A 22,189-nucleotide genomic window follows, 5' to 3' on the forward strand; every position below is an offset into this window, starting at 1 on the left:
TCTGGGTCCGAATAAAACATCAGATCATGCACAGACTATCCTGTTTCTTTGAATTTAAATCTATATTTATTCACACCGGCTCTTGAAAACCTCTATGCAAACACACTTGCCCGAAAAAGTGCGGGGGACGAATTTACGTGATATTAAAAGTGGGGGGGACACGTCCCCCGCGTCCCCCGCGTAATCTACGCCCCTGAAAGGTACGTCCAAACGACGTAATTTCAACGTCTTTTTCGGACGTTTAAATGACGTCCCCTGAAGAGCCAGAATGAAAGTTTTATGACGTCTTTTTTCGACGTCTTTTGGACGTCCAATCTTTAAGAGGTTAACATTTAGTTCAGATGTGGTCATTGTTGGACGTATTTTCAACGTCTTATAAAGTCAACTGCAGTCTCATTTAGACGTCATTTATACTGTTTCTGGACAAAATAAACACTCTTAGGCTGCATTCAATTAAAACTCGTGTTTTTTTCAATGTAATTTTTATTTGTACAGGTAAATCAAATTATCAAATTATCAAATTGTGTTGTTCAGCGTAAGCATCTCCATGCCTGTTTTTTCCAAACACATTTTGTTTTGTTTTGTTTTAAATGCCATTAAATTTAAATGATTTGGAGTAAGGAAAAGTAAATTACATGTATAAATAATTTATCGTAACTTTCTTAACATTCATTTTATTAATCAGTATTTACATTATTTCTGAAAGTAATAGAGTGGGGGTACTATGACGTCAGAACCCGGAAGAGTATTTCGTTTGCAGTTAGTTTTTAATATTACATTCTTAAGGGCTCTACACTTACATTTCTTTTCAGGAGCACTAGTGCTCCTACTTAAAAAAAATAAATAAATTGGAACAGACACCTTCTGATCAATGACAGAAATTAACCTTCCCATTGATATTTGACTACTTAAAAGTTTTTTTTTTTTTTTTTACTTTTGTAATGCCATTTTTCTAACTTTATTAAATGTATGTCATCTTTTGTGCCAAAAATTTAGATTTATAAATTATTATTAAAAATTTTAATTAAACAATAAATTTTATTAAAATAATAAGATAAAATCAGGAAGAATAAGTTATCAGTCAAATGAAATCAGAATCAACAATTCATCTTTGCATGGCGCAGAAGAGCACAAATGTGGCATTAAGGAATATTTACAGAATTTTTGACAAGACTCAGAGGTGGCATTAATGCATCTCATAATAACAATGTTATGAGATTAATGTTTTAAATATAAAGTTTTGAATATAGAAATTTAAATGATTAAATGACTCAATTTATACTTTAAAAATGAAACTGAAACTGCCAGTAGGTGGCAGCAAGTCACTGTCTTTGTCACTGAATCATTCATTCAATCAATTCGTTCAAACGGCTGATTCATTTAGGAACGAAGCAAGTGACTGTCTTTATGAATGGATCATTGAATCATTGACTCACTAGATTTGTTCAAAAACAAAGATTCATTCATAAACGAAACAGCGCTGTGGCAAAGACTATAGGTAGATGCGCAGTGGCTCAGCTGTGACTGTTTTTGAACTATATTTTTGTTGAGCAAAATAGACAACAGTGTTCCTAAAATGTAAGTCACTTAATTAACGCCTATTAACTTTTGTATAAAATCACAAATGTATAAAACTGTTGTATAAATTAAATTTCACATTTGCAAACTCTCTTTATAATCATTAAAAGCTGTTACCCTCCTTACTTCATCTTGATTTCACAAACTTCCATTTTAATGAATGACGCTCTCTACACTGCACACTGAATCTATTATTTACATCGTCTCTACACTTTGTTTGTTACAATGAATGACAAAAACTTTAGTCTGCTTTCACGATCTGTGCTGTGAGGAGCAGCACGCGCAATGATAGAGAAGCATTTCTATTGGCTGCAGTCTGCAAGTATTATGGCAAAAGACTGCAAAACACAGTGCTACGTTTATATGCAGAACTGGGATCGCTTTCGTAGTCTTTTGAATGGATAAAATATAGAAATCACTTTAATTTCCAAATAAACCTAACCAGTTGGAAGTGAAACGCCGACCCCCCTCGAAATTCACCTGCTGGCAAAAAGAAAAATAGGCCTAATTCGATTTTCCTTGATTTTCTAATAGTCATTTTCAAGTCAAGGCCTTACGCTTCCAAATACAATTTCAAATGTGTGAATGCATGCCACAGATAATCATCCTTACATGCTCCCTACTGTCCTTCCTTTTAAAGCTGATAGAAAAAGGTGAAAATCAAAGTCTCCCATGTGCTAGATCTGATGAGAGGCTGCCTGATATGTACAATGGAAGCACACAGATGTTTCTGCTCGCACCTTATTTGCAGTTCTGTATTGCATTGGAAGGGGGTGCAGATCTGGGTGGGTTTGGTGAAATGAGAGGCCGGGTAGATGTTTTGAGCTTGACCTTGACATGCAAACTCCTGATGAGCTCTTTCCTGGGGCGGGTAACTGCTGCTGACTTTAACTGCCATTCTGGTGAGGAAAACGGAGCAGAAAACTGGAGGAAAATTACTGTGTGTACCAGACAAATGGGTTTTAGGACACTGTATGAGGGGAATTACAGTAAGAGAGTGTAGAATGATAGACAGCCAAGATGTTTAGGAGAGACAGACCATCAGGACAGGAAGGCAGAGAGAAGAGCAAATAAATACATTTTGGATTTGGGTTTCATAAAGGATTAAAAAAAAAAAAGTAGCCTATGTATAATTGCTTATGTACAGTTGTTTTAATATAATACGATCCCAGCAATAAAACAATAGTTACAATTCAGATCCCTATATTCACAGTCTTTAATACATTTTTTAAATAAAAAATTTACTTTAAAGAATCCAGTGCTAAATTAATGTAAAATCACTTTCACTGTAAAATATATCTAAAATATACATGGTATAAACTGCACATATAATTAATATAATACAAACGACATAAAAACATATTAAAATAACTTGCCCATCAGAAAAAAATGTTATTGCTGAATCCTGATATACATTTTCCCTGAGTGAGCTGCCATTTGGTGGATACCATTTTAGGCATTTGTGATTGTTAAAGTGATTTTGTTGAGCAGTAGTTTCAGGGAGTAACCAGAGTCTTTCTAAAGGGCTCGGTGGTGATTTGCTCTCTACAGTTTCCAGGTCATTTGTGCTGGCCACCCAAAATAGCTTATTAACCTAAAATGTGTTTACAACCATTATCTTGATCACATCCAAATTTTCATATGTTTTGGATTCTCTGTTGTAGAATATGGCATTATGATTATGTGCATGATTTTATACAGTGGTTTGGATGTCAGTGTGTATGTGTTTTTGTGTAGGTCTGTGACATTTCAGGCTGAGACACAATCATCCCATTTAAAATTTCATTTGGAGTGCTGGAACAGCATGTACCTGCTCTCAGCGCTTAATCAGATCCAAGGCCGTTGATGCGCTGCACTGCACTCTTTGTTGCTTCTGACAGAACAGTATACAGTACAAAGTTAAAAAAGGAAAGCATCTCTGAAAGCTGATCTTAAAAAAGTACTTTACTGTTTAAGCAAGAATTCGAGGGTAAAGCAATGATCAAAAACAAGCCCTACTTCATTTTTCTGCCTCTAGGTCACAATGACTATGTTTGTCCGGCAACCAACCAGTGCACTATTGACAGAAACCGCAGGAAGAGCTGCCAAGCATGCAGACTACGCAAGTGTTATGAAGTAGGCATGATGAAAGGAGGTACATACAATATTTCTCTTCCTTTCTCTCTCTTTATGTATCACATACACATATATGTATCTGTCATGATCTCCCACATTTAAAGCAGCATCTAGAGTAGAGTTTCCCCTACTTCTGTCTAGGGTTGGGTAACATTCAGAATTTAATAATGGACTCCCTTACAATTAATATGTGTACATTTGAATAGAATTGGAATTGGCCACAACAGTGAATGATTACTTTATGTACTATTACTTATTATATACTATTTTATTTATAAAACCTTTTCCATCTTGGTTAATGTTTGTTAATTTATTTATGTGTGTGTGTGTGTGTGTGTGTGTATGTGAGAGAGAGAGATAGAAATTAAATAAACATTTAATTTATATTTAATGTATTAAATTATATGTTATATATTTTACTATTTATAATTATGTAAAATATTAAATACAATTTTGTAATTTGCTTCTACCTACAGGCCATCAGAACTCTAAACACTCTGTAATGCTCACTCACACTCACAAATATGTATACACACACGTATACCTCATGATGATTATTTTCCTTTACAAAGAGCATATGCACTTTAAAAACATACTACACATATTACAGGACTACATTTGTTTTTTTTGTATTATATTGCACTAATGTAAAATGCCTGAGCCTCAACCTAAGTATTTCAATGTGCAAATTGTCACTGACATTGTACATATGATAAATAAACTTGAAACTGGAAGTATACTTTTCCATGTTAATTGTTTAGGGATAATTCACACTGAAAAAAAAGAAGAAAAATCAAACATCGTTTGAAATACGGAAATAATTCACACTGAAAACAAATACTTAAAAAATCTGACTGGTTTGAATCTGACTAATTCAAACTGGTAGGCTATACTTTAAGTCTGCTAAATTGGAACAACTAATTTTGTACTTAATGCACTTAACCCTCTGGTGTTGAAAAAAAAAAGTTAGAAAATTGTAAAAATCACTATTCATTGGAATGGTACGAAACTCTGTGACTTTTATGGCAGTCGCTATGTGACCCCCCCCCCCTTGATTCGCAAAAAGCTAAATGGTCATTAAAATAATAGTCACACTTGTGTTTTTCGCGGTCAAAAATTACCGCCATAGGAAATTAATGGGAAAAATACGAAAATACAAAGATGTTTTTGTGTGTACAATCTACAAATCAGCCACAATGCAGAAAAAAAGAGCACAGCAATGAAGGGGTGACAGAATTGTGCCTGAAAACACTGCTCAGTAAATAAGGAATACACAGCACTATATGGCTATTACAGGTGGTATTACAGGTGATTTTCATTTTTTTTTTTCCACAAGGTGGAACAAATCTGCCTCAATTCAATGGATTTTAAATACTTTTGCTCTATTTGTAACTTAAATATTGCATAAATTGAAAAATGATATATATTTTTTTATAATTTGTTTTACATTTCATACAGAAAATAGTCCATAATTTAGATATTAATATTAATTAGTAAAATGAAATACAATCAAAATGCAAAATATTAAAGAAAAAAACATTATTGGAATGAAATAAAATTAGTACACGATTATGGTCTGTTTTGACCGGCGAACAACACAAGTGTGACTCCCAAATGACCAATACCAGAGGGCTAATTGTGTGAAAGTAGTGCTGAAGTCCAACTAAAGATATACTGAAGATCATACAATCCTCATCAATAGTGACATTAAAACACATTTTAGGCTTAATATTAAGAAATATGCATTGTGCACAAGTAGTACTCCAAATAAAATGTAATTATAATTTTTAATCCGTAAGTCTCGAGCGATTTGTCAGTAAATATGTTAATAGATTTGATCTATACTTAATATGAAATAAAATATATTTTAAATATACTAGGGTGTTCACATGTACTGCAGTCTTTAATTTTTCTCTGTTGTCAAATAGTTTGAAAATAGGATATAATAAAAGTAATAATAACCTGCATGTTTTCCATTGCAGGTAATCGTAAGGACCGCGGAGGCCGCGCTATCAGGCGTGACAGGAGGAGGAGCGGTAATGAAGATCGTGTCAAGAGCTACAGTGAGCAGTCTAGCCGCACCGGTCTGAGAAGAGCTCCTCTGCAGGACAGGAGGAAGAGCAGTGGTGGTGTGGTCAGCGCTTTATGCATGCCTCCTGACCAGCTGCTGGTGTTGCTTCTGGGGGCAGAGCCGCCGGCCGTCTGCTCACGACAGAAACACAGCCGCCCATACACCGAGATCACCATGATGTCCCTGCTCACAAACATGGCTGACAAAGAACTCGTCCACATGATCGCCTGGGCTAAGAAAGTTCCAGGTAAAACCCTTTCAAAGATCAATTAAAGTTGCTTTAACTGAGAGTGCAACATCAAGGGAGGGGGTTTTAAATCAGAAGGAAGCACTTCTAGGAACAGAACCCCTGGTGACAGCCTTGCCAGTTTTTGTAACCGTGGCAGCAGGTTTTGTCAGCACAGGTGGCAGAGATTCAAATGACGACAAGGTCACAGGCGCGAAGGTAAAGAAGATAGGTGTTATTACAATGATCTGTGCTGCGCCTCAGCTTGATTTGGCCTCCAGCTGAGTTTGCACACATTAAAAGACCTGCTGGGAGTTTTAAGGGAGCCATTATACAGTTTCTGATGTTCAGATGTCTTAATTAACCCTCCTCGGCAAAGGAAACAATTTAACTCATGAGATACAGCGGATACAACTTAAATGTTGTTATATGTGGGTTACAACCCTAAAAATGTCAGGTTCCATAATTATTTACCGGAAGGTGGTAATCATCACTCTTCTAACCCTCCTATACATCATAGAAGATAATTTCAATTATAGGCAAGAAATATGCTGAAGTAATGAATAATTTTACTAATAGTACTAGTATTAAATGTGATTTGCAACCCATCCTTGTGCTACAGACTTGAATGATACCTCAAATCATGCAGCTTGATGAGAAGAGGTATGCTGTTACTTTCCAAAGTGATGATAGGTGAAAAATCTTGAGTGTCCTAAACCATATCTAGGGACCAGAATATCATAGAGCCAATTAAGTGACTGCCTAGCAACCACCCCTATTACAGCAGCAATAACCACAGAACAGCTGGCCAGAACACAGAATCATTTTGCAGATGCGCCACTGTTATTTTATTCAGAAAGTCTATTTTACCGTGTTATTGTTCTTGCTACACAACATACACTACTATTTAAAAACTTGGGGCTGTTAGATTTAAAGAAGAATGTTTTTCAAAGTCTCTTATGATGGCTGCATTTATTTGATTGAAATACAGTAAGAACAGTAACATTGTGAAATAGTACAGTTAACTTAAAGTAACTGTTAACTCTACTTAAAGCCTTTACTCCAGTCTTCAATGTCACACGATCATTCAGAAATCATTCCAAATGCTGATTTGATGCTCAAGAACATTTCTTATTACCCTTTAATTAAAATTAACATTATAAATGCCTTTACTGTCACTTCTGAGCACTTTAATGCATCTTTGCTGACTAAATGTAATAATTTCTTTTAAAGACAAAATTTGACTGACCCCAAATTAGTGAACAGTAGTGTATGAAGCATGAGGTCTCTGTTCTCTCCAGGCTTCCAGGATCTCTCTCTGCACGATCAGGTTCAGTTGTTGGAGAGCTCTTGGCTGGAGGTGTTGATGATCGGCCTCATATGGAGGTCTATTCATTCACCTGGAAAACTCATCTTTGCTCAGGATCTCATCCTGGATAGGTACTGGATGTTCTGCACCTCCTCTTGTAGGCCACTGTAAAATAAGTATTTCCACTTTTTTTGTATACATCCATATTGGAACAACTAATTTAGTGAGGCTATAATAAAACTCGAATCCAATTTAATGACTCACTCTCACTGTTACCATCACATATATTCATCTAGTCAGACATGGAAAAGTGTGCAACCACGCTTTGAGAAGCTTTGAAAACACATTAAATTGTTTTGATTACATTCAGCCTCGCTTGACTGTTAGGAATAATGGAAAAGCACTAACATGCCGTGACAGAAACCTGCGGGGACACCTGTTATACTCTAATGAAACTCCCGACTTTATTTTAGTCTCAGGCAATCTTACTTGATACTGATGCTGTGAGGGTGATTGTGGGCTTTTCGAGATGTCATACTGACCTGATGCATTCCCTCTGCATGTGCTTATTTTTTTGCCTCAATTTCATAAAGAACATTGAGTTGCATGTGGTTTTGTCACCTTGCAGACGGGATCTGCCCCAGCAGAGGGCCGTGCCTAATAAAATTAGATTGAATGATTATGAAACGAAAACTAGATTGTTAAAAAGGATGTGAACTGTTTATCTGAGTGCCTAGTGCTCCTCTTCAGAAGACCATGTCGATGTCACAAGTAGATAGTAATTAGGACCCGGTTGGGAACAGGCTCTTTAAAGGGCTTCTGAAGAACAGCGTCATCACTGACTAAAGGCAATACGAATCTAATCAAAACCAGCATCCGTAAAAAGTAAAGAGTCGTGAGCTTGGTGGTTTAATAAAGCATTCTGGAGGACGAAGGAGAAAGGGTGAGTAAAAATTTGGATGGGACTGAAAAGATAATATGGCTGAATCAGACAAAGCAAGGACGCCGCTAAGATAGGATAAGAACTGATGAAAGACAAATGAGAGTTTACAGAGTCCATTGGAGGTCCAGTCTTTAAGTAAACAGTAAACAGCATATGCAATGTTTACAGCTTCACTAGAGGAGGTGGGGGAAAAACAGAGCTATTTTAAGGCACATATGACAGTAAATGGTACAAACAATCTCCCAGCATGGATAAAGTGCAGGTCTACCTCTTTACAGGAATGAAGGAGAATGTGTCGAGGGGATGGCTGAGATTTTCGACATGCTCTTGGCGACTGTGGCTCGCTTCCGTAGTCTCAAACTCAAGCTGGAGGAATTCGTATGTCTCAAAGCCATCATACTTCTCAATTCTGGTGAGTCTGCAAGTCAGAGAGTGAATGAACGTGGCGATTTGAGTACTTTGGAAATAAAATACACTTTGGAGCTTCCCGTGGTATATATTATATTATTAAATGCTCCCTGGAATAATTAATTCCATTACACATGGCCTCATGTTCTGAATACTGTTAAAACATCTTTCTTTCATCTTAGAAATATCGCCAGATTAAGTCCAATGTTGTCTTCCTCTGTTGCTGAGAAGTTGATTAACACCTTTGTTTTCTCTCGAATTGACTATTGCAATGCTCTGTTGGCTGGGGTATCAAAAGCTACCCTAAACAAATTACAGGTCATGCAAAACTCTGCTGCCAGAATCCTAACTAAAACAAAGATAAGGGATCATGTCACTCCTATCTTGGAGTCTTTGTATTGGCTTCCTGTTAGGATTAGGGTTGATTTTAAAATTCCGATGCTCAGTTACAAGCAGGGGACATATATGTCGCACGTGCTACGAAAAAACTGGTCTGTGCGATGAATAAATTTACCACTGTAGCACGTGTGCGATACAGTTTTGCATGTTAACACAGCCGCTTAATAGTGTGAAGTGATTTCTTGTGCTTGTTTGTGTGTGTGAGATTGATTATACTTGGTAGTTAGGGGTGTGCGATATCAAGGCGGAACCTTCGTTCTTCTGATACTGGATTGTTAATAATTGTTCCGTGTACATGCCTAAGATCGATGGGGGATAGGGCTTTTTCTTCTCTAGCTCCAAAACTATGGAATTCTCTTCCTACTGAAATAAGGCAGGCAAATTCTCTTAACATTTTTAAATCTCGCCTTAAAACTTATTTCTTTAGGGTAGCTTTTACTTACATTTTTATATATATTTTATATTGTTTTTATTTCTAATGTGGTTTAAATGTGTTTTTTGCTTATTTTTATACATTCTTATATGGTGTATTTTGATGTTTTATTTGTTATGTTAAGCGCTTAGTAACATTTAAAGGCGCTATAGAAAAATAAAGATTATTATTATTATTATTTGATTCTGACTGGTCAGTCATGTAGGATCCAATCCACCCACACAATCCCATCAACCTTCAATATGTGATCAAAAAACTTAGCAGAGCTATGCTAAGCCAGTAGAATACACTGTAAAAAACACACAAAACGGTAATTCATTTTTTAGCTTTTTGTTGTATGTAATTAAAACATTTAATGAACAATTAGACAGTATTTACCACAAAATAAACCACTTCAGAATTACACTTCCGTTCAAAAGCTTGGGGTCTGTATGATTTTTTAAAAATGTTTTTGAAAGAAGTCTCTTATGCAAAACAAAACAGCATTTATTTGAAATAGAAATCTTTCGTATCATTAGAAGTGTCTTTAACCCTCTACCGCACGCATTATGATAGACCTATAGAAATTAAAATTTTTTTTCTTTTTTCTGAGAATGGCTTAACTTGAAGTGCTGTAAAACAAAAATTGGAAAAACAATATTATTTTAAGGTACTTTGTGATATGTTGCCATACAGCAACAGCATACAATAGTGGATCTAACTTAGAATAAGTGTAAGCTTACTTAGTTAATATCATGTCCTAGGTGTAACAACCCTAAACATGTCTTAGGTGTCAGTTAATGTGTAACGCTTTAATGGTTATTGCTTATCTTTTCTGTCTGGTCAGGTGCATTTTCATTCTGCTCCAGTCCAGTGGAGCCCTTGAGGGACAGCTTCATGGTGCAGTGCATGCTGGACAACATCACTGATGCCCTCATTTACGGCATCAGTAAATCGAGTGCCTCGCTGCAGCTGCAGTCCCGCCGTCAGGCCCAGCTCCTGCTGCTGCTCTCAAACATCAGACACATGAGGTAAAGAGCAAATAAGATGATTAACACAAACATCATTTCATACACACTACCATTCAAAACAAAAAGACTGCTTATATTACAGTCATGCACATTATATCTGCTTTGTTTTTTTTGAAAGCAACAGAGGAATGGAGCACTTATACCGAATGAAATGTAAGAATCGAGTCCCGCTGTATGACCTTTTGTTGGAGATGCTAGACGCCCAGCGATTCCATTCTTCAGGAAAGGTGCAGCAACTGTGGGCACAGAGTGAGAAAGACCCCCCATCTACACTCACAACCAGCAGCAGCAGCAGCAGCCTCTCCAGAGGTCCTGGAGCCATGCTGCCCAACACTGCCTTTCACAACCAGAGTCCAGACCCCTGAGCTGTGTACAATCCAACAACAGAAGAATGTGAAGACTGAAGCAGTCAGTGCTGTCTCTCCTTGTGCCTTATCAAAGTCCACTTTAGATTCTGAAAGACCCATCTAGAAAAATGTAAAAACATATCTGTAGAAATGGACAGGTTAAGAGCAAGGCTCCCAAACACTAAACATCTGTGGTCACTTATGGAAAGACATTTTTAAAAAGTGTCATACTTGTAAAAAAAAAAAAAGAAGGGCTCTTGGGCCTTTGTGGCACGCTGAGAGACAGATTTATGTAGAAGCTGCTAATTCTTGTTCTTCTTCTTTTCTTTTAATGACCAATGGAGTGACAGCTTTGACGTCACAAACTTACTTAAGCTAAACAAACAAACCAAAAAATTAAAAGAAAAAGAAAAAAACAATCTAGAGCAGGTGGCTTGTGAAGTACTGTACATCATAAAGTAGCATTTCTGACTGACAGCACAGATTTGACAGTGGAATGTCAATATAACGTCACCTGTTTTTAGTACAGTAACTTAATAATCCTTGGTAGCTAAAGTTTAAGCTTTAGTTACCAAGGATTATTAAGTTACTGTAGTGGTATGTTACCTTAAATGCAGAAGAACCGAAGAACTTCATATTGCAGCATCCGTGTTACACATTTTTCATGTTACTATTATTATATGCATTATAGCAATAACAATAAGTATGTATAATTACAAGCAGCGCTTAATATAAAAAAACTGAATAGAAAATACTTAATATAAAACAAACTGAAAACAGGAGAAAAGTTACTCTTGGAAAAAAACAAGAAAAAAATAAAATGATGCGATATATTCTCGCAATCAGAGATGTATTTATCAATAAAAATCACTGCTCTATTTTTAATATGTTAAAGAAGTAATTTTAGCTCGCATGGGGGGAACTGCTCAGTGATTAGTGGTGACATTAGTGGCATCTTTTTGTGCAAAGATGTTTGCTTATTCGTTGGTTAATATGACAAAAATGTTACATCCTATTTTTGCTGTGTTAAAGTGCTGTAATTGGTTTTATGGCCATGTTAATTGACATGTAAATGCTGATTTTTATAAGCATTGTGACAGCTTGAAATGATAACGGCCTATAATCACTGGTACGCATTCAATGCAGGAACTGACACTGACTGCCTTACACTAGACTGCCATATTTTTCCTCAAATCTGTGAATGTGTATGCTCATAGTCCAGTAGACTTGTACATTACATTTATCAGCTATTACATTTGATACTTGAATGTTATGATTTGTACAGTATGTTTTAATTTAGAAAGGCCCTAAATGTGAAAATGTTAATTTGGCTGAATTAATTATAAAGGAAAGAGTAAAAAAAAAGCAGCATGAACTGTACAGGAACAGGAACAATCAGCTTTGGCTAACACTAGTCCATTCTGTGTCCTGCAGTGTAATATGAAGCAGATGAAGGCATTAGTAAAGTCTCCTCCGCTCATACAGGCGGTGGGCCGTTGGTGTAGCGGAGCATGGGATGAAAAGACCGGGCAAAATTGTTCGCGTTTGCACAACTGTAATCCTGCTCAGTCATGGGCACCAGACAGGTCAGGCCCACTATGAGCAGCAGTAGGAGCTGCAGTGGCAGAGCCACCCGGAGCACTCGCAGCAGAAAGGGCTGGCAGCGAGCCACAGCAGCGCCACCTTGTGACCCGGAGGAACCAGAGCGAGACGAAACGCAGCCAGAACCGCTGGGCAACCTACAAAACATCAGAATAATACATCAGAATGTACGGATAGATTATAATGACACACAGAAATGTTGTGAGTAGCACAGCACTTCTACTATTCAGTTCATGTGAGGGTGATTCGTTTAAAAAAAAGTATCCTTTTAAATCAGCGCTGTTATTGTTAACAAACTACAACTAAAACTATTCAAAACTGTTGTTGTGAAATAAAAGTAAGAAAATTAGAAATGTTGCTTTGGCAACTAACTAAAATAAGTAAGTTAATGTACTAAAATAACTAAAGTTAAATCTGAAATAAAAATTAAAGCTATGTAGAAATAATGACAAAAACAGACAATAAAAATATCAACTAAAATATAAAAGTAAATGGTAATCCAAAATATATAATATAATATAATATAATATAATATTGGACTTTTCTCAACCCAAGGACACTTGCACTGACAACTCAATTCCCATCCATCTTAAAGCAAATCGTTTTTATCATCTGTCACTGTTTTGGTATTTGCATATATTGATAAAATTAGTCACTCACTGACAGATGTCCATGTTTTATGGACAAACTGCACACATTAAATATTTTGTTTTGAAATATTTCACTTTCATCAAAGACAGTTCCATATTTTGTAATACTTCATAATATATTTCATTAAGAAGTCACAACAAACATGATATAATGCTTAACAAATCAGCAGTTCATGTGCATCTAAATATGAATATATGAAGTTTCACAGCATTCTATCTATTTAATATAAATTGAAAAATACTTCGTTAAGCATTACATACATGTTATGCTTGTTAATGTTGTTAATGAAAGGTATTAGAAAGTTTTACACAATATGGCTGCTTTTCTGAATTTTTGCTGTAAGGCAGAGATGAGTGTGAGAGCATCACAATGAATTGTTTGCACAACAAAATAAAACAATGAAAGCAACCAAAAATTACATGGTCTGGAAAATGACGAATAAATTTCAGTATTTTCACATGGCATCAAGAATGGAGAAAGATTTTGAAGATAGTTCACTTCAAAAGGACACAAAGTTACATTGTCAGACTCAATATTATGTTCTTGGGGAAAATAACACATAAGATTACTAAGAATCCTTGACTGGGATCCAAAACAAATTCATTTCCTAGAACTGAACAACTCGTGTGGACTCCCACCGCAGAGGCTCTGGCCTCTGATCTGAATGCTTCTGATGGTATGGATCTGGAATGAGTTCCATCATCCCCGCCTGCATTCTAAAGCGCGAGAGACAGGTACCTGTGACGTGGAAGTCTGGCTGTGGATCCTGGTTCTGACACACTACATTTGCCTCGTAGCTGTTGTGCAATGAGCAAAAGGAAGGGAGGGGTAAAAGAAAGAAAGAATGTTTCAGTCCAGCAAATAAAGACAAAGCTTGTGGTGACAAGCAGAGACATATAGCCAGGCCATCAGTATAATCACAAACCAGTAACAACAAAACAAAAGGCAGCAGCAAAATAGGTGGCAATGACAAAAAAAAATCTTGCAAGGTGCAAGAAACCTGGCTTTCCACACAGACACCTTCAAACAAATCCACTAAAATTTAGCATGGATCCATTTGATTTAAAGCATGTCTGAAAAGTAAAGCCAGTGTTTCTTGTATAAATTTCATAAGTAAAGTACTTCCAGAAATAAACGTCCAAACTAACATTTATAGGGGGATGAGGAAGTGAGCAAATATTCCAGGGGATTTTGTCAGTGAGGAATATTAAACTGGAACCAACATTTCACAAAATATTCCCCTGTTATAAGCTCAACCGCCTCACTTTAGCAGGACAGTGACCTTCACGGCATGCCCGAAACAATATCAAAAAAGGAAGAGGGGATGCATTACCGATTGTCGTTTAGTGGAAACGCTGACCTCTGAAACAGGACTGACCGATCCAGAAGTATCTGCGTCATCCGTAACAGACCAGAGGGACGCGTCCTGTGAAGATCTGAGATTTAGCTTTGAGATGAATGGATATTATGGACAGTGTCTAATGTTGCTTTTTTTATCTGTTAAAACCGAACAAATGGTCGGTAAAGAGATGAATCACTAATGAATGTGCTTGTAGACTGACCTGTCCGTTTCCAGAAGCCTGGAGCTCTTTTTCTAACAGTTCCAGGTCGGTGGCCACAGCTTTCAGGAGCAGGCGCAGACGGTTCCCGATGACGTGCACCCTCTCCTGGGCCTCCAGACACTCGCTGCCATGTGCCTGCACCAGCAGCTGTCCTGAGAGCTCCTGCAGACTGTCCACCTTCTGCTCAGTTTCCAACAGCTCCCGCTGGATTTGCTGCAGACAAATGTGTGTCAATGTAGTTTCACTTGGTAAAATGAAACATTTGTGTTTCGAATACATTTTTGCCACATTTGGAGAATTTTAAGAACATTTTGACAATGGATGGACTCAAATTTCCTTAATGGAATGCTGGGTTAAAGTACAGTAGATGGCAAGAAAAGCAAGTGAACACTCTTCTAGGTAACTTGACTCAAATGAAGACAAATTTTCCCATCCAGACACCTTTTTACATACTGTTTTCAACATACAATGATGCTGGTTGCTCTATTCTTCATCTCTTATTCTGCATACAGTGTAGGGTGAGCAGGAGGCAAAATATGTATTCAAGCCATATTCTTCCATACCAAAAAGCAGTGACTTCACAGGTACCTTTAGTGCTCTGTAATGAGCTTGAAGTGTATGCCGATCTAGCCCCGATGCAATTGGGATAATCTCATTTCTCCGACGGTCGATGTTTTCCAGCCAGAGAAGAAGACCATGACTCAGCTCATGAAACTCCTGTAGAAAAGCAAAAATTGTGAGAGAATGACAGTATCTGCCTCTGTGCGTTTAATTTAATTACAATACCATTCAAAAGTTTGGAATTGGTAAGATTTTTTTTCATGTTTTTTTAAAGAAGTCTCAAGTATTTACTTGATAAAAATATTTTAAACATTATTACAATTTAAAATAACGGTTTTCTATTAGAATATATTGTAAAAGGGAATTTACTCCTGTGATGGCAAAGCTGAATTTTCAGCAGCCATTACTCAAGTCTTGAGGTCACATGATCCTTCGAAATCTTTCTAATATGCTGATTTGGTGCTCAAGACATTTCTTGTTATCATCAATGCTGAAAACTGTTTTGCTGCTTACTACTTTTATGGAAACATTGATGCTTTTTTCCAGGATCCTTTAATGAATATAACGTTTAAAAAACAGCATTTATTTAAAATAGATGTTTGTTGTAACATTACAGATGTCTTTACTGTCACTTTTGATCAATACAATGCATCCTTGCAGAATAAAAGTATTAACTGTCAAAAAAAAAAAAAACATCTTCCAAACTTTTGAACAGTAGTGTAGATGTAGGTGCTGTCTGTGTATGTACCTGACACTGCATCAGAGCATCCTGAAGTGCTGTTCTCCAATCCTTAAGTGATTTTCCCAGTCGATCCCAGCGTGAGTTCATCTCCTTCAGTTTCGTTTTCAGATCCTGGCTCTCCTCAGAGTCTGACTGGAGTAGTGTGACACTATTTAAGTTGATGGACAGTAATTTGGATTTATGGGAATCCATTGCCTTCTGTAACTCCTGTTGAGACACAAGAGCAAAGCTTTTGTTAGAAATTTGTGTGTTGGTTTTAGAGACTACATTGTGTTACCAAGAAATGATGTGTAGTTAGGTGCAAATCTCATTTTGATTAATCTCTCTTGTTAAATTGCTCTGAAGGGAAGGTTCACTTGCAGGATTTGGACTATATACACACGTGTTTTAGTTTGTGTGCAAGTAAAAATAACTGGTGAAATCAGATGCTCTCAGATTCTCTGTATGTGGGTCAGCAGGATGCTGTGGATTTCCTCTGGTTTATTTCTGTTGCTGACATCCTGCCCAATTTGAAATGTGTGTGTGTGTGTGAGCAAGACTTGTTTGACACCTGAAATATGACAATTACCATAATAGCATCAAATTCAAATATACACGTTACTCAGCAGTTGCAGCGTTTCCGTGCTGGACTAACCTGTGCTCTGTGTCTCTGTGTTATCAGGGTTACTCAGGCCTGACAGGTTGTCCTCTTCCTCCTCCAGCTCCCCCTCAACCCTCCTGACCGCTTTCAGACTGCCACGGCAATCATTCATTAGCCTCATCTGTGCAGAGCAAAGAAGCTAATCAAACTTACTGCCACTAGAGACTAAACTGACTGAGCGCCACACTGAATTTGTACTCACATAGCCCATGTAAGAGGTGTCGTGGCCACCCATAGTGCCATCTGTCTCCTGGAGGCTGTAGCAGCTGGTGTCCATCATATTGTCTAATAATCGAACTGCTTCACCTGCAGGAATTAATGTAAAAATTAACGTGGGATGTCACATGACTGCCTTTAAAATAAGGATCATTCTGAAATACTGTCATTCTTTAATCACATTGTGAGTGTATAAGGAGTTTTGTAAAGCTTTAAAACATGTTAAGATTTAATCACGTTATTCGCTGAAAATGGAATGTGAACATTATACATCATTTGTTTTATATGCAACATATTTTCAGTTATAACTGAATTATAAAATATCAAAAGTATCAATGTCAGTGTTGACTGTTACATGTTGGAATGAAAAGGCCAGGGGTCGGCAACCATTTAGGCATTTTTTTATTTTTCTGGTTAACCACTGCCAATTAACATTTCTGTCGTAAAACAGTTGACTAATATTAATTCATTTGCAGCTTCATCTTACCTTGCTCTTTCAACGTTAAACTGACGCTTTGCGCTCTGCTTCTGTGAACAGTAAACCCCGCCTACTTTGATTTGATTGACCATCTCAGTCATTTTGACATTGACAGTGAGAACGTTTACATGGACAACATTAATCCGATTTTAACACGATTAAGACAATATTCTGATTAAGAATCTACCATGTGAACAGAGATTTTTGATTACCTTAATCCGGCTAAAGTCATATTCGAAGTAAACAGAAATCGAATTAAGACATGTGGAGTATTCCTATTTTAGTCGCATTACTGAAGTGCAGTATAGACATGTAAACAGTTAGACCCCGCTGAGGCTTTGATCAGAAGCACCTAGTTAATCTACGTATCTCTCAAATGGACCATTGACACTATCTACAATCTCAATTAGGAGTGTCAATGGTCCATTTGAGAGATAGGTGGCGGTAATGCACTTATAAGTCTGCGATCCGCCGTACAGCAAGAAGAAGAAGACGCGTCACCCGCCGGCTGTCGAGGAGGCGCTCAGGACAATCTCACATGAACTATTTCCACTGGACTACACTTGGAATCTCTTGTTTTTCTCATCAAATTCTAAACTCAGTTCTCTTTTGGTTTATTTTCATGGAGGTGCTTTAAAAGTGTATTTTTTCTATTAATTTTTTCTCATCTAATGCCGATTAGTATTGTTTGATTTGAAAAAGATTTTAAAGTTGGAAAACGCAATAGACCAGATCTGTCAGAATTTTTGCCATGCATTTTTTAGAATTCATGCAATAGTGCAGTACATGCAACACGATAGCATGCAGTGTAGTTTAGCATTAATTTAGCATGCCATAACTTATTGCCTACCAGAGGAGGACCTCAATGTGTTTTCTGTTAATTTTATATAAGCTTCAGGGCTCTCAGGAATCACTACATCTGTGGAAAAAGAGATATACAACATAACATACCAACAGTTTACAGAGAAGACCTGCTCAGGGTGGTGGACACTCAGGTGGAGCATTATCTTATGAACATCCTTCAGGTAAAACACACTCACCTGTAAGTGCTGCAGTGGCCAAACACAGTAACTCCTCATCCTCATCTTTTTGTCTGCCCCGTTGTGCAGACATGGTATGGCCCATGGGGTCCAGGTCATAGTCATGGTCCCATTCCAGAGGGATGGAGTCTACACTGGCAGGGGTGTCCCGGCCGGAGCCGTTTGTGCGAACAGGATCAGTGCCAGCTGAAGGTGGTCTGCTAGATGTCTGGGACATGGTACCATCCTCACCCCACTGAAGGTCTGAGAGGTCACCTGACTCGAATTCACGATCTGAGCCTTCACACTCATCATCGGTTAGCTGCAAATGAGAGGTAGCATAAAAGTGAGAGCCACATTTACACAGGCAAAGCAAAAGCTGAAACAAACAAGAGTGCATGCATGTCTGAGGTTGTGTCTTACCGGCAGGCGTGTGAGTTTCCGGTAGTAGCGCTCCACCCGACCAAACACCTCCCTACAGTATCTTTGCAGCTCATCCAGCTCCTCCTCTATGACAGCAGCATCCAGAGGCTCACTCTTCTTCATCAGCACCTCCCCCTGCCCAAACACACTCTCCATCTTCCCCATGTTCAGACTGATCTCCTGCTGGAATGCCTGTGATGCACAAGTGTTCACAAGTAAAGTGACAAGTAATTCTGAATACAATTTAAAAGTAAATGTTCTACAGAACAAGTAAAAATTATTCTGCTTGAGCGTTTCCTAGGTCTAAAATACATATCATGCATGATAGTGAATTGTCAATGTATAAAAACGCTACAGAATTTTTTTTGGCTATAATGAATATTCAAATTCACACTCAAATATCCTTAAACATTTGCCTGTCTGGTTTAAGAAAATGCATTTCTGTGCATTTATTTTGACTGGACAGTATAAGGACAGATTGGAAATAATGAATTAGGACTGGGACTCAAACTCAAGTCACCCCTAAGCACTGCTGTGCCATATGTTGGAGTGCTGCCCACAAGGCTATAGCTCTTACATGTTCATATTTTTTTAAAATGTAAATTATTCATGTATGCTCACACAGCCCTTACCTTTAGTTGTTTGATCTTGGACTGAACGTCACACTCTGAGAAATGCTCGATGTTGGTGAGCTGCAGGTCCATCTCAGTCAGCCATACCAGAATACAATCTCGGGCTGTTTCAAACTCCTCTCGCTGACCAATAAAATGCTGCAGGACAAAATAAGAACAAGTCAATTAATCATGCTGCATCTCTTTGTAGTTTAGGTTCTGCATCAACAGTGATTCTTACAGAGGTTCTGAATATATAAGTATATACACAGTAAGTTATTACTTCAGACTTCAGTGTCACTTGATTCTTCAGAAATCATTCTAATATGCTGTTTTGGTTAATTTCCTATTATTTCAAAGTTGAAAATATTTGTGCTGCTTAATATTTTTGAGAAAACAGAATTTATGTTTTTCTCTGGATTCTTGGATGAATAGAAAGTTGAAAAGAGCAGCTTTGAAATAGAAATATTTTGTAACATAATAAATGTCTTTACTGTCGCTTAATACATTTAATGTGTCCATGCTGAATTTTATTTTATTTTTTTTTCTTTAAAAAAAATCTTACTGACACCAAACTCTTGAATGGTAGTGTATATGATATATAACTGATAATATATCACCTTGAGTCTGCGCAAGATGGCAGCTACTCTCCTCTGTAGTACATCCCAGCGTCGGTTCCCATCATGCACCATTTGTCGTAGATGGCAGGATGAGTCTGTGCGGTTCTCACGTGCCAGCCTTCGATACTGCTTATTGATCAGCTCCAGCTGGGTCAGACACTCCTGTACCTGCCTCTGAAACGCCTGTGATTCAAATTACACCATTACATTGTGCAAACAAAATCTTAAGGGCCAGTTTTACTAAACAGGGCAAATTTGCGCGAGAGTGCAATTCCAAAACGATGGGCGTGGAAATTTCTGCGGGTGATTAACTAACAACGCAAATTAAAGAACACAAACGCAACATTTACATATCGACCAACGCAATATACCAAGCGCAGGGCAAATTAGCGTAGTCGCGAATAAACAATAAAGAAATAAATAAGCCACAGTACGTTGAAAAGAACGGAGGCCAAAAAATGAAGGGTTGCCAGAGGTTTTGATAGAACTGGTATTGCGGGACTCCTAGATGAGGGTTCCAAGTCATCTTTTATTTCCTGAAGCAAATAAAAAATAACATGGCTTGGCAAACGATATGTTCGGATTATGTGTTCTTTCCAAATAAATTAATACGTGTTGAAAAATCCTCTCCCTTCTTACCACGCGCTCTCTGTTCTCTGCGGTGCCTTCTTCTAGCAACAATAATTGCAGCCATTTCAAACTCGAAATAGTTTAAGACATGCTTTTTTGGGGCGTTAAATAATGGCGCAAATGCCAGTAATTTGACGAGCACAAACGTTAGTAAAACGCGTTGCGTAATTCATTTGAATACTCTCCTTCCATAAATTTTTCGTCTGAAAGGGAAACTCCTAGAAATGCATATTCAATAAGGTCAGGCGCAAAAATAACTGTGTCCACGCCTTTTCAGCACTAATTCGTCACTGCCCGTCTTTAGTAAATCCTGACAGTACTATTTTAACGCCAAAAGACGGTTTGCGCTGGCGCAAGCTGTTAGTAAAACTGGCCCTAAATTCACACACAAACTGGAAAAACTGAAAACTACACATTGGTTAAAGGTGCAATAGGTGATTGTCTTCAGAAACATTTTTTGTTATGCTGGTTTAACGTCTCTTCACATCCCGATAGCAATTATTAAGTTAAGTGGTCTAAATGTATTTGTCTGTATTTATATATTCTGTGGAAGGCGTAGGATCAAGAAATGTTCGTCCAATCAAAACGCTCGGTCCGAGCGTTTTAATTGGCTTTCCTACCTGCCTGTCAACGTATGTATTAGCATACCTCTGCGCACCCAGTTCGCGCAGACAGGATACTCATCAGCGCGTTCACGCACGCTGTGCAGACAGAGCGAGGATGGCAGGCAAACATCAACAACCCGATCTTCCTTCCTGGTATTGTAGTACTTTTAAAGTTTTCTCACCGGTGAATGACACATGATGTAGCCCAGCGGTTAATCCAGTCCTTGCGCCAGCTCGTTAGAAGTGAGCTACGTGCATGAACTGTGTTCCGATCGATATGATCCCTACACAGTGTTCATTGCTCCCTACTCCCTGAGCCGGGGAAATCCGTTGAAGTTTACTTCACTTCAGAACATGGGCTGGAATTGGGAACCGCTGATGTAGCCTATTGTAGTAATGTTGTCTCTGGTATTCTGGTCTGTGAGCGTAAATGCGTTAAGGGGGCATGGCTTTGGACGGCGATTGCAGGGAGGGTGGGAAGTTCGCTTTCAGTGCTATCAGGCTAAAGTTAGCATTTTCCAAGATCTCCTACTGCACCTTTAAGTGCATATTTAAAAGAAATAATGGTTTAGTATTTGTTTTAGTCATCAATGACATTTTACAGATTGTAAAAGACTAAAGATTGAAGTAGACTGCACTGTCGCCACTGGATGCCAGCAGAGATCTTTTTTTTTTTTTCCCAACAGTATTCTTGTTACTTATCTGTCTTTTTGTATTCAGGCCCTATTCACAATTATCCTCTTGACTCACTACCTCAACCTTATTAACCCTCTCTGTGGATCTCTTAGTACCTCAAACTTCTTGAGCTCTTCTTTAGCGATGGTGTACAGCACTCCAGAGGAGTTGGGCAGAGCTGCTGTCCTCTCTGACACTTTTAGCCACTCTTCAAAACGGGAGTAATCATCCAGAAACTTCTGCCACAACCTCCATGTCTCCTCAATCCTGCAAAAACGCATACAGTGAGTTTCAAACACATATACAGTGCTGTGA

General features: G+C 37.8%; 1 protein-coding gene and 1 pseudogene across 1 annotated transcript in view; one reads left to right on the top strand and one right to left on the bottom strand.

Moving 5' to 3' along the window:
- Positions 1-12,188, top strand: part of LOC107721351 (estrogen receptor-like) — an 18,405-nt pseudogene extending 6,217 nt beyond the window's left edge.
- A 5-nt stretch (positions 12,189-12,193) lies between these two features.
- LOC107721270 (nesprin-1-like) overlaps positions 12,194-22,189 on the bottom strand; it is a 134,749-nt gene continuing 124,753 nt past the window's right edge. The window contains 14 exon segments of the mRNA XM_016529194.1: positions 12,194-12,578; positions 13,831-13,889; positions 14,426-14,518; positions 14,655-14,867; positions 15,243-15,371; positions 15,964-16,186; positions 16,588-16,718; positions 16,800-16,903; positions 18,142-18,210; positions 18,332-18,632; positions 18,734-18,925; positions 19,366-19,503; positions 19,965-20,147; positions 21,991-22,141. Coding sequence (XP_016384680.1) covers positions 12,317-12,578; positions 13,831-13,889; positions 14,426-14,518; positions 14,655-14,867; positions 15,243-15,371; positions 15,964-16,186; positions 16,588-16,718; positions 16,800-16,903; positions 18,142-18,210; positions 18,332-18,632; positions 18,734-18,925; positions 19,366-19,503; positions 19,965-20,147; positions 21,991-22,141 — 2,248 coding nt within the window. The 3' untranslated portion in view covers positions 12,194-12,316.

Source organism: Sinocyclocheilus rhinocerous, unplaced genomic scaffold (assembly GCF_001515625.1).
Source record: "Sinocyclocheilus rhinocerous isolate Xijiao unplaced genomic scaffold, SAMN03320098_v1.1 scaffold271, whole genome shotgun sequence".
NCBI classification, from domain to species: Eukaryota; Metazoa; Chordata; class Actinopteri; order Cypriniformes; family Cyprinidae; genus Sinocyclocheilus; species Sinocyclocheilus rhinocerous.